General features: G+C 33.6%; 1 protein-coding gene across 1 annotated transcript; it reads left to right on the top strand.

Moving 5' to 3' along the window:
• Positions 1–361: 361 nt before the first annotated feature.
• Positions 362–9,150, top strand: LOC145089828 (protein FAR1-RELATED SEQUENCE 5-like). Its single transcript, XM_079028221.1, has 3 exons — positions 362–760; positions 8,528–8,613; positions 8,796–9,150. Exons 1-3 carry the CDS (start codon positions 362–364, stop codon positions 9,148–9,150), a joined length of 840 nt encoding a protein of 279 aa, XP_078884347.1.
• Positions 9,151–12,403: the final 3,253 nt, after the last annotated feature.

Here is a 12,403-nt window from a genome sequence, read left to right as displayed (position 1 = left end):
GCATATCACATCTAAATTGACATTGAAGGTATTTATTCTTGTCTATGTAATACAATTTTACCAATAAAACAATCATATTTTCGGTGTATTCAAATCAGAATGTATTGGTTTTATAGTTGATTACATATATTACATTTACAAATTCACAGGTTTCTTTGAACATTGTCAACAATCCAGAATTTCGTAAAAAGTTCAACTTCTTGATATGGAATTCTAGGCTTGAAGTTGATGACTTTGAGGTAGGGTGGAAGTCGTTATTGAATGAATATAAGCTCACGCATAATAAATGGTTGGATGATATGCATGGATTGAGACATTTCTGGATACCTGCATTTTCAAGCATGTACCTTTATCAGGATTAATGCGAACCACATCTCGTTCTGAAAGTGAGAATTCAGCATTTCACCAGAACACGCATTATGGTTCTACTCTTGTCCATTTCATGATTTCATTTGAAGCTGCTATGGAGCAGCAAAGATTCACTCAGTCATCTTTTGACTTCAAAACTAACGACAAACATCCAACAATGAGGACACCATTTGAGATCGAGAGGAATGCCTCTATGTTTTACACTCGCACTGTTTTTCGTCAAGTTCAAAATGAAATGTACTTGTCTACGGTTTCATGTACTCAAATTTCGATCAGCACATTCGATGATGTTGATGAGTGTCTTGTCAAGGAATTTATTCATTACATTCCTTCTAATTCAAATGCTTCTCAGCTTGATCCAGAAGTTGAAAATGATGATCAACGGGATATTGTTGGATTAGTGTCTAAGTCCATAACTATTTTGGTATGTACTTGACCCGATGGTGCATGGTCCTTTTGGGTTGCCTTCACCAAAGCAACTTGATTGGAGAAATAGATAAAGAGAGAGAGGATAATATGATTTATTAATATGTTATAAGAATAATATATTAAAGGAGAAATCATATTTGTTTAATTAATATTGGTCAATAATTAATTAAGAATTAGTTTTGTGATCAAATGTAATTAATTAAACTAGAGGGGCTGAATTGTAATTATGTGATAGTTACAAAATAAGGTAAGGATTATCTTATAAGTATGGTGGACGAATTTAAGGTTGGAAAGCCTTAGAATTCAAGTATGATAAGGATTCAAGGATTATCTTATTGGTTGCTTAATGGATAATCAACTAGATAAGGATAATGACTGAAACCCTATCTCTACACCTATATAAACACCCCTAGGGTTATGAATTCGTGTATCCCTTCCCAAGAAGTCCCAAATACGAATTCTAACCTCCCTCCTCTCTCCTTATACCTTCTCCACTTGCTTATGGTGTTTGTAAGCCATTAGAGGAGTGACACTTGTGACTCTCTGCTTTCCAAGGTCAATTCAAGGAGGAATTGGATTGTTATTGCTATATAACAATCAAGGTATGTTATTAAACCTATTTACATGTGAATTCTGATTTCCATATGCTAGAATTAGGGTTTATAGTCTTGGATTCAAAGTATGTACAATAGAGAAACCTAGATCCGAGCTTTAGGGTTTGTATGAGCACATAGGATGTCTTATGACCAAAACCCATCAGTGGTATCAGAGCCATGATTGGTTTCTATTGTATTGATGTTTGATATGTTTAAAAAATTCGATTTTTGGTGTTCTGCTTGATGGACTCGGCGAGTCCCACTGTGGACTCGGCGAGTTGCCCCTACTCGGCGAGTTCCAGAGGGTGACTCGGCGAGTCGGTGCGTCAGACAGTGCTTATCTCGGGATTTCTTGCTGTTTTTGCATTGGGATAATTACCTTATCATGTTAGATTAATATTAATCCGATTATATGATATATTTGGCTATATTTTTAATCTAATTGAAGATATTTATCAATTAATAAGATAATTGTTTCCTTATAAGATAATTGATTAATTATTTTAAATAAATTGATAAATTATTTTGCAAGAAATCATCAAATATGGATAATTATGTGATTAAATGTTAATTTGAACTATTTGTTATTTGATCCTTGTTGTTGTGAAAAGTTTCATATTTGGCCCTTTAGGTTTTATAGTTTAAATTTGAACCCCAAAAGTTTTGTTGTTTTAAAATTTAAATAGTTGAAACCCTAATGTTTTGAAAAAGGTTTCAAAACTTGCCCTCAAGTTTTGGAATTTAAAAGTTGATTAAAAGTTTAATTAGGAATGTTAAATTCTAAAACTCAAGTATAGTTTTGAAAAAGTTCAAATCACACCCTTATGGTTTTATTAACTAATTAAGGTGTTTAATTAAAGAGGTTTAATAAATCCATAAAAGTTTAGGTTTACAATTTAAGTAAATTAAAAGTATAATTGTTAAATTGAACCACCTAATATTTTAAAAGTGTAAAATACACCCTATACTATATATAACATTAAAAGTCTAACATTATATATATGTATAACTAAAAGTCTGTCTTACCGTTAGTAGGCCTCATTCACGAAGTTGGTCTATAAGGGGTGTTTAAGGAAATTGCCTATAAAATGGCGATTGAATGGGTATCCACTCTTACCCACCGCACTCTTGACTAGTGGAGGGTCGTTAGTCGAACGGGTAGGATAGGACGAAACCTTCCATTATAAGTATAATGAAGTATAAAAGTAACTAAATGTTTTCATAAAATTCCCAATCTTAGTTACTTAGGCAAAAGTGAATTGATGCAATTCCATGAAATTACACTTTGTGCCCTTGCGAAGACGTTAGTGGAGCGTGTGTGGTTAACCGGCACACTAAATGGTTCTAAGCAAAGGTAGCAAAGGGTGACTCAATGTTTGTCATAGTTCGGTGGAGCGTGTGTGGTTTACCGGCACATCGAATAGGTGACCGTAACATGTGAGGGCACCATGTAGTTTGCATGGTTATTCACACCCGCTTTGTGATCCTCGGCATCCCAGTCACAAACAAGAGGGGCATATCGAGATTTAAACATGCCATTGAAAGTTCAATGAATCTCAAAGGATCTAGGAGTTTTCATAGATTTAAAACTTAAATTCTTTTTCGTTTTTCGTGGTGGAAATTAGTGAATCGTCATTCACTTACCTTCAAATGTTCTGCAATTTGGGTTACGGCATCCCTCTCCCGAGTTGTAGAATATTGTGTTGGGTCCTAGCCTTAGTATCTCATTTGGGTGATTTACTAAGGACTCAATCTATCAACTAACTTGAATTCGTTTTCTCCCGTATTATAGATGTCAAAGTTCGACAACTATGGTCTTCCCAAATCCCGTGGAACAAGCATTCCACATGAAGATGATATTCCACGATTCGATCGAGGATCAAGAAATCATGCTTCACTTCCTCCTCCTCCTCCAATTATTCTCCCTAACCCACAAGATTGTAAAATTGAAAGGTTCAATATCACTCAAGCCCTTTTGGCAAGTAAACATAAAGAAGGAAAGTCGGTGTGTGCACGCGTCCTAGGGATGAAGTCGCGCATTGATAGACTAAGAATGATGGGATCCGTTGTTAGTGAAGAGATGGCTGTTGATTAGGTTCTTCAGTCACTTCCTAACTCGTATAGTGAGTTCGTAAGAGAGCACTATATGATGAACCATGACGTGACCCTTATAGATCTCACCTATATGCTTATTGCTGCCGAATCAGCAATGGTTTGGCGCAATAGAAAAAGCAAGGTTGATTGGTGAATCTGCCTTCAAGAACTCTATGGATATAGACAATGGCAATGAAAGACATGCAATGATCGAAAAGTTTGATCATAAGAGAAAGGCGATGTCTGAAGTAGTTCCATGTGTTATTCCAAAAGAGTCAATTTGCTTTTATTGCCAAGAGAAGGGGCATTGGAAACGAAGTTGCCCTAATTACCTAAGAGATCTAAGAGATGGGAGAGTCAAAGGTATGACTGCGCTTTAGGTAAAAATCCACTATCTAACTCCATTAAGTTCCTATTCATTGATTCTTAATACATGATGTAATAAGATTACATTTGAGTGTTTTGTAGGGTCGGTGAAAAGAAAGGAAGCCTGATAAGAGAGCAAGATGAATCTAATCACAAGAGATGGATTTCGATCGCATGGACTTGAAGATTAAATTTTGAGCTTAGAAAGTTATGATAGAGTTGTTAGAAATTTTCTTTTGTACATAGTTTTCAATGGATTTTGCATTGTAAGGACAAATTTTTCCGCTGCTTTTATAAATAAAATAAATTTTGTTCGACTTATTTATTTATTTCCTTACAATGAAATCGTTGTGAAAATTGATGTTCGAATGGATATGATTCTTAGTTATGTTATTATGGAAATGTCAAGAATTTACCAAATAGGGAGAGTTTCTCATCGCCCAAGTTTCAATTGGACAGAAATTTGGAATCATGCAACTTGGTTGCACGATGAATGAGAAATTTCATATTTGGAAATTAGACCAATTCGTTGACAAAGTGTCAAGTGAAGGACTAGAAGATCGAGTACACAAAGTTGCGTGTTGATCAAGTCAACCATAAGAGTAACAATGATATTCGTCATGATTTACTAAAGGTTTAGTAAATATGATTATACTTACAAGATTAAGTGTAATTTTGAATTGATTAAAGGGTTTGATCAATAGCAGAACGAATAAGAAGAATCAAGTAGGCAGAAAGATAAAAGTTTCTCCATTCTAAGAAGAAGGGAGAGTAGCTTTTATGCTTTATGATATGTCTTAGTGATTAAGAACCATATCTCAATTGATCCTCTAAGTGAGTCTTAGTACAATTGTATGTCTAAGAAGAGGAATCAAGAATTGAAGAAATGGTTAAATCAATAAGTCAATCATACTTCGTTCCAATAACAAGTCTTAAAGTTAAGATTGTAACAATGAGTGAAAAGTATTAAAGGTTTATAACATTCATCAAATGTGGGAAGTTGTGATGTCTTGAATAAGACAAAGGCCAACTAGTACCAATTTATGAAGTGTTTTGATAAAAAGCTACACTAACTCTTGAATATTTGTTTGTCAAGAAATGGTTTTGACAAGAGAATCTTATATGTCAAGGAGTTAGTGGGAGTCTTAATGGTCTTGAAAGGTTCAAGAACAAATCAAATAAACCTTAGCGATCATCACTAGCACACGAGTTGAGGTTTACAACCTATCGTGTTGACATGATTTTAATTATGTGCCAACCCAATCGAGTTAATTATGCATGTGAGTCCTATGAGTTCTCATTTGAACGCATAAAAGGCAAGGACCTTGATCAATGGAAAGTACATTGATAGGAAAATGTGAGCTGCTTAACTACTTGGAAGACGTGGTGGGCAGCTGTACTACCATAAGGCAAGAAATCAAGATTAAGAAAGTTTGGTCCATATGAGTTTGAATTTGTCGTAAACCTTGGTTTTAACAAATTCACATGGATAGGAACAAATACACCGCTTTAAATCTAAGTGTCATAAGATTTCCTCCTTCATGAAAATGATTGTGAGGAAATGCTTTCACTAAGAAAGATTTTAAGAAGATAGTGATTGTAAAATTGCATTCTCGAATTCAATTATGGTTACGGTATCCCTTTCCATAATTTGAATTGAGAGGTTTGACAATTAGTCTTAATTGTTTAGACACACATATGAACTATCGAAGGCAAAGGTGTATAAGTTCAAGAAGCCTTGATAAAAGATTATCAAAGCACTATGTATTAGAAACATGGACTTAAGAAATTCAATAAGTATTGTCTTTCTGGAAGTTAAGATGGTTAAGAATACATGTCGAAGCTAGTGGGAGCATAAGTGTTATGTTTTATAATAATCATCATGATAGTGGGAGCATAAATGTTATGATTGTATGATTATTAAGGAAAGTATTGCAAGGTTAGCAATATTAATTATAGAAAACAAGAGTCATACTTTGCAAAGTTGTAAGAGTTGAAAGGTTGTTTTACTATAATTAAGGGAGAGAATATTATGCTTCATTTCAAATCTAAAGGATTAGGTTGAGAAATGTTAATATATTTAGTCAAAGGTACATAGTGTGTTCTTAAAATTTCGATTATGATTACGGCATCCCTTTTCACAATTCGAATTTTGAGAACATAGCAAATAAAACATTATGCGTCGTGTCCCATACGCTTCGGGTATAGGATCGATTGAAAATGCTTAATGTTTGACCATTCTAAAATTTTCCAAATGTCGAGCGCATTTAGAGGGAAAAGGGACTAGAATTGGTTTTGACTAAAATAATCAAACAACTATCAAAGGACAATCCAAGTTCGACGAGGATTGGTCGCTTGTGAGTAGTTGGAAGTATAGTATTGGAAAATATGGAAATGTTTCCATATTGGATGGACCATATCGACATCATTATGAATAGATAAGATTCTATTAAGAATGAGTTGTCATATGGAACATATGGAAATGTGTCCATATTGGGAATTGAATATTGAGAAATCTATGATTAGATTAGAAACTTCTATGCAAAAGGATGTTCAAAGAATGTACTTTGAGTGAGAGACATCACGTCTATGGAATTGTTTTGTAACAATCTCCGATAGAGGACTTCGTAATATCATTGGCAATAGTCTTTATGACTTTGGTGCAGTGACATTACGAAAGGATAAGTTGCATAGAATGTTAGAATCTAGCATATTCTATAAGTAACAAGAATTTGATATTCTTTAACTTATGAAAAACGGATTTGGAGTTGTGAAATGAGAAGGATTGGAAATGTGTTCAATGTGATCTATTTCACAAAGTAAGAACCATAGGTAAACATTGTGTGCATGCTAGGAGCATGGGACAAGTGTTGGAATTCAAGTAAGAAGTTGATTACCCGAAACGACAAATAATGAGTAATCGATATGGTGATAAATAAAAGGAGTTTTATTTATACTCAAAGGTTTGAGGCCATATGGGATTAGTATTATTCTTGTGTTTCACATTTGCATGTTTTGACTTCCAGAATAATTGAGTTTATTAAGAATAATCGAATTATTCAAACGGGCCACAGTCGTTCATATGTTGGAAGTAGATATGAATGAAGACTGTCGTGAATTGGTGTGTGGAATGTCTAGAAAAGTATTAGACATAAGCAAATGTTTGCTGCAACGTTCATGAGTGCTTATGAATGTGATTTGAGCATTGGATTAGACCCACGCTCACTTGGATCACTCCATGGATTGTATCACGAGTGATTGGTGAGACGATAACATCTTATATTCTTGAAACCGAGATGTGTGAGTTGTATCTTGCAAATCGGTTACACATTGATAATATGTAAACGCACCAGTAACTTGGTGTTATAAAACATATTGTTGTGTGTGATTCGGTGCGTGAGTACAAGCAAGCATTGTATCAAAGTTTATCCGTTCCTTTTATCCAAAGTAGGATAAAAGCGATATCTTTGGGCCCCTCGATGGTTTAGTGATGACAAACGTAAATGCTCGGCCGGGCTTGGGCTAATTTGATTTGTTCAATTAGTCTGTCGTCATAAATCGGAAATCGAGATATAGTACAAAGAGAATGATTTGAAATCATATCTCATATGATATCTAGAATGGAGGAATATATGATCCCTTATCTAAGGACACACGTATTTGATATGATCAGAGTTGACAGCGGCTTTGGAAAGCTACGATTGCAGATCGGGATCTGAAGTCATACGCATAATAGTTATTAGACTTATCCAAGTGGGAGACTGTTGGATTAGTGTCTAAGTCCATAACTATTTTGGTATGTACTTGACCCGATGGTGCATGGTCCTTTTGGGTTGCCTTCACCAAAGCAACTTGATTGGAGAAATAGATAAAGAGAGAGAGGATAATATGATTTATTAATATGTTATAAGAATAATATATTAAAGGAGAAATCATATTTGTTTAATTAATATTGGTCAATAATTAATTAAGAATTAGTTTTGTGATCAAATGTAATTAATTAAACTAGAGGGGCTGAATTGTAATTATGTGATAGTTACAAAATAAGGTAAGGATTATCTTATAAGTATGGTGGACGAATTTAAGGTTGGAAAGCCTTAGAATTCAAGTATGATAAGGATTCAAGGATTATCTTATTGGTTGCTTAATGGATAATCAACTAGATAAGGATAATGACTGAAACCCTATCTCTACACCTATATAAACACCCCTAGGGTTATGAATTCGTGTATCCCTTCCCAAGAAGTCCCAAATACGAATTCTAACCTCCCTCCTCTCTCCTTATACCTTCTCCACTTGCTTATGGTGTTTGTAAGCCATTAGAGGAGTGACACTTGTGACTCTCTGCTTTCCAAGGTCAATTCAAGGAGGAATTGGATTGTTATTGCTATATAACAATCAAGGTATGTTATTAAACCTATTTACATGTGAATTCTGATTTCCATATGCTAGAATTAGGGTTTATAGTCTTGGATTCAAAGTATGTACAATAGAGAAACCTAGATCCGAGCTTTAGGGTTTGTATGAGCACATAGGATGTCTTATGACCAAAACCCATCAGATATACCTATACGTGAATCTACTTACAAGGTAATTGCTCTTGAAACTTGTACTCTTACTCTTTTAAGTTTCATATTTTTTTTACTAACTTTTATTCACTTTATTCAATACAGGTTAAACACAATAAGTATGCACAAACATTTACATGTCCTTGTATGAAGTTTGAGCAATTTGGTTTTTTGTGTCGCCACATTTTACCGTAATGAAGACATATAACATCAAAGAGATTCCTTCCAAATATTTACTTAGACGCCGGTAGAAGGACATCATTCCCACAGAACTATTGAAAAAGTGTTTTCGTTATGCTGATTCTGACGAGAATACCCAAAGAGTTGCACTTGATATATTTTCTACTGTTGACAATTGTTTATCTTCTCTCAGCAATAATCACACCAAATTAAAAGAATACTTGGACAAAATAAAGCAGCTTGAAGCAAAGTTCCTTTCCAATTTCACAACTCATGATAAAGGAAACATGAATAAAGAGTTCGAAAAAACACTTGGTGTTACCATTCCCACTAGTGTGGATATTCACAATCCTGGAGAAATCCGCAACAAAGGAAGTGGTACTAAAAAAAGAATGAAAAGTTCGAGAGAGGTTGCAACAGAAAAATCAAAGGGTTCCAGATGCAGTTATTGTCGCAATGGTAACGATCATGACTGGCGAAATTACCCTATAAGGAAAGAAGATGAGAAGAACAACATTTTCAAAGAATGTCCTGGGAAGAAGAATTAATTATATTTAGCATTTGTTTTTATTTTTTTTAAATGTGCGTTCATGTTCTAAACTTAAATTTTTTTCTTTACACCTGCTTGTTTTAGATTTGTCATATTCATATTACAGACATGTTTGAATGCTAATAAGAACTTTGTTTGTCGTTTATATTGTTTTGAATTTCTCTATATATGTTATTTTTATCTTAGTCTATAGTAATTTTTATGTACAAATTTAATCATCATTGAACGATATTAGTATTCATACTATTACAGAACACTCAATATATGATGTGTCGTTTCCAAAACTTAAAAACATATTAAGTTTTTCAAAACAAATGTTGTGTTGCATACATAAAAATATGACGTATTTTTCAAAACCCCTCGAAAAGAGCATACTCACAATTACATTCATTTACAATACTACATACATTATCAAGTACTAAAATTTCATCACTTAATGTACATATCTTGTACTGTACCGTATACATGTTTATTGTGTTTTCAAAAAAAAACTTGTACACATTACATGTACATATAAGTGTCAACAAAAATTCTACATATATTGCTAATTGCGAATTTATAATGATTTCGTTGTTCTACTTACAGCTTTGGATTACATATACTTTCTTGAATTTCCAGTTGTGGATTATACAACATTCTAATCACATTCCACGACATGTCCATTAAAGTAAAAACTCTAAAAAAAAATTAATTGCTGAAAATCGAATTCACTTTTACCTTAGACTAAATTATTTCATACACAATGATCAAACAGTCAACACATAGTCAACATAACAGTCCATACATGACTAGTAGTAATAAGGGTTAAAACCACAACCAACATAATAACTTTAGACACATAACAAAAAAAGATCCATACTACATTAACCCTAAACAAAAACCTACCATCCCACCAAAGAAAACTGTTTGTCAAAACAATACTAATCAACAAGCCAGACCCAAAAAAACAAGCACCTTCCCCATCAGCTTTTAACCAATTGCTTCATCAAAGACTACTTTTAGATTCTCCTGAACTATTCTCTTCCTTGTCGCCTTATCCATTTTAACAAACTTTGCATACTCCTTTTCAAAATCACACTTCAAAATATTATGATCAGACAAAAGCAACCTCACCAAATACTTGTACTTTAACTTCTGTAAATACATATCTTGTGTTTTTAAATCCACAGCTAGCCCACAATCCCACTTTGATGTTTGATCCCCCATAAAACTCTCCATATGTCACATAAGGTAGATTCCACCATCATCTGAACGGTTGTATGCTTGACACTTCATTTTCAACACCACCACATTCCTTGTCATCAGGGTCTTCACCCTCTTCTTACAGACATCATTTAGAAAACGGCAGAAATTTTTTTGCTGTTAACAAAACATTACAGACAATCTTTAATTATGTAACACAAATTGTACTAACCATTTACATAATCATATAAACATATATTAAGGTTAATGATCTTATTTTCATACTTACCAACACACGGGGTATGTTCCCATAGACCGACTCAACTGTCCTCACCAATCTCCTTTGATCAATTATCAAAATTGAAAAACTTTTAAGGTTAAAACATATGAGGTCGTAATTCCCATCAACAATTGGGAAGAAAACCTACAACATTTTAGTCAACATATAACACTTAATAAAAAAACAAATAAATGTAATATTACACATTTTAATCATCATATTTTTATTACCAAATCCACGTTTTTTTTTACCTCAGAATCAGTTGTAAGATCTTCAATTGCTGAGGAGACCATAACTTCAAACTCCTTGTATCTTACATCTTCATTTACCCTCTCGTCAAACATTGATTCACGTTGGGCATTACAATTAAACAACACAATAAGTAACATTAAATTTTTTAAAAACTGTTATTACATTTTTTTAAATAAACCATACCAGTGTGCCTATTGTAAAAAAAAGTTTAGAATATGACGACTCTGCCTTACTCTCTTCCAATTTGTTTAGTACAACACTCCAACAGTCGATTACATTTGAATGAATATTCACTTTTGCTACAATAGTTCTGGCATATTGTAGATGCATTCCAAACCCTTCTTTTGTTTCCCATACGAGCTCCCTACATTTTTCATGGTTGTATACATCAGATATTTTACATAACATTAATCATAAAAAAACAAATAAACAAGTATGCAACTACACCTTTTATCCATTCCTAATCCAATAATAGCTTGTGCAACCAGTATTTCTTTTTGCTCAACTGAATCTTTCAAGTCCACAACTCTTTGTACAAAAGGTGACTTCAGTGTACGCCCATGCTTCATTTCTCTTTTTTCTCTCATTTTAATCCCTACTACAGCTTCAACATTTCTCTTTGTCCTTTTAAGACATTCATGTTCAACAATTGCATCATCTTTACCTTCATTCCCTTTCGAAGTATTCACCTCATCTGCGCATTCATTAAGTCTAGCTTCAAACGATGGACAATCATTATTAAACATACTACTCTTTTTAGAGTTGTTCCTTTCTATTTCATCAGCTTGCTTTATCCAACCAGGTGTTAATATACAAGGAGAATCAAAAGTAGAATTCCCATTGTATTACAACTTCCATTCCTATATTCTGTTGTTGTGTACCACCATGATGCTCAAACAGAACCTTATCATTGCACATACCGGTTGGCTTCACAATTGTCGGGGACATTCGTTCCATTCCATGATCTGAAGCATCCACATTCGATTCAGAATGAACTTTTCGTCCACTAAGTAAATCCTCCCCCATCTTATTTGTCAAATTAGTAATCATTTGGTTCATATCCTCATCTGTTTGTCCTCCTCCTGTTGCATTCACACTCATACCATCAACCTCTATTCTATCTCCATGCCTTTCAGCAATTAAGGCTTTTAGTGTTGTCCCATTAAAGATGTCAACAACCTTCTTAATCACTGCCTTCATTTTATCATTATTCAGATGCATTTCCATACACATCAAACTACTTGCCTTTACAACCTGCTTCTGCTTAACCAACCTTCCTACCATACTCTCAATAATCCCACAACTCTCCTACAATAAAAATAAATGAACTTTTACTTTAACAATCTAATATTTTTTAATACTATACAATTAACAAACCATAAAATAAATTAATTACTATTCCTATTATATTTATTATACAATTGTTTACCTCAACTGATCTATCTTTTGAATGATCTTGATTCATCATCGCATCATAAAACACACCATCCACATTTTCCCTTATACTTAGATTTCCAAATACACCCCTGCTTACTTC

This window comes from Lactuca serriola, chromosome 2 (genome assembly GCF_051521515.1).
Source record: "Lactuca serriola cultivar US96UC23 chromosome 2, Lser_US96UC23_V15, whole genome shotgun sequence".
NCBI lineage: Eukaryota > Viridiplantae > Streptophyta > Magnoliopsida > Asterales > Asteraceae > Lactuca > Lactuca serriola.
Note: the sequence above shows the minus strand (reverse complement) of the source record. Positions and strands in the feature narration are given on the sequence as shown.

What these genes read in the sequence shown, in the direction of transcription:
- LOC145089828 (XM_079028221.1), top strand. Translation starts at nt 362, where the DNA reads ATGCGAACCACATCTCGTTCTGAAAGTGAGAATTCAGCATTTCACCAG. An exon ending in ATGATGATCAACGGGATATT is followed by an intron (nt 761 to 8,527) that starts GTTGGATTAGTG and finishes TATTCAATACAG; the next exon opens with GTTAAACACAATAAGTATGC. An exon ending in TTGTGTCGCCACATTTTACC is followed by an intron (nt 8,614 to 8,795) that starts GTAATGAAGACA and finishes ATCTTCTCTCAG; the next exon opens with CAATAATCACACCAAATTAA.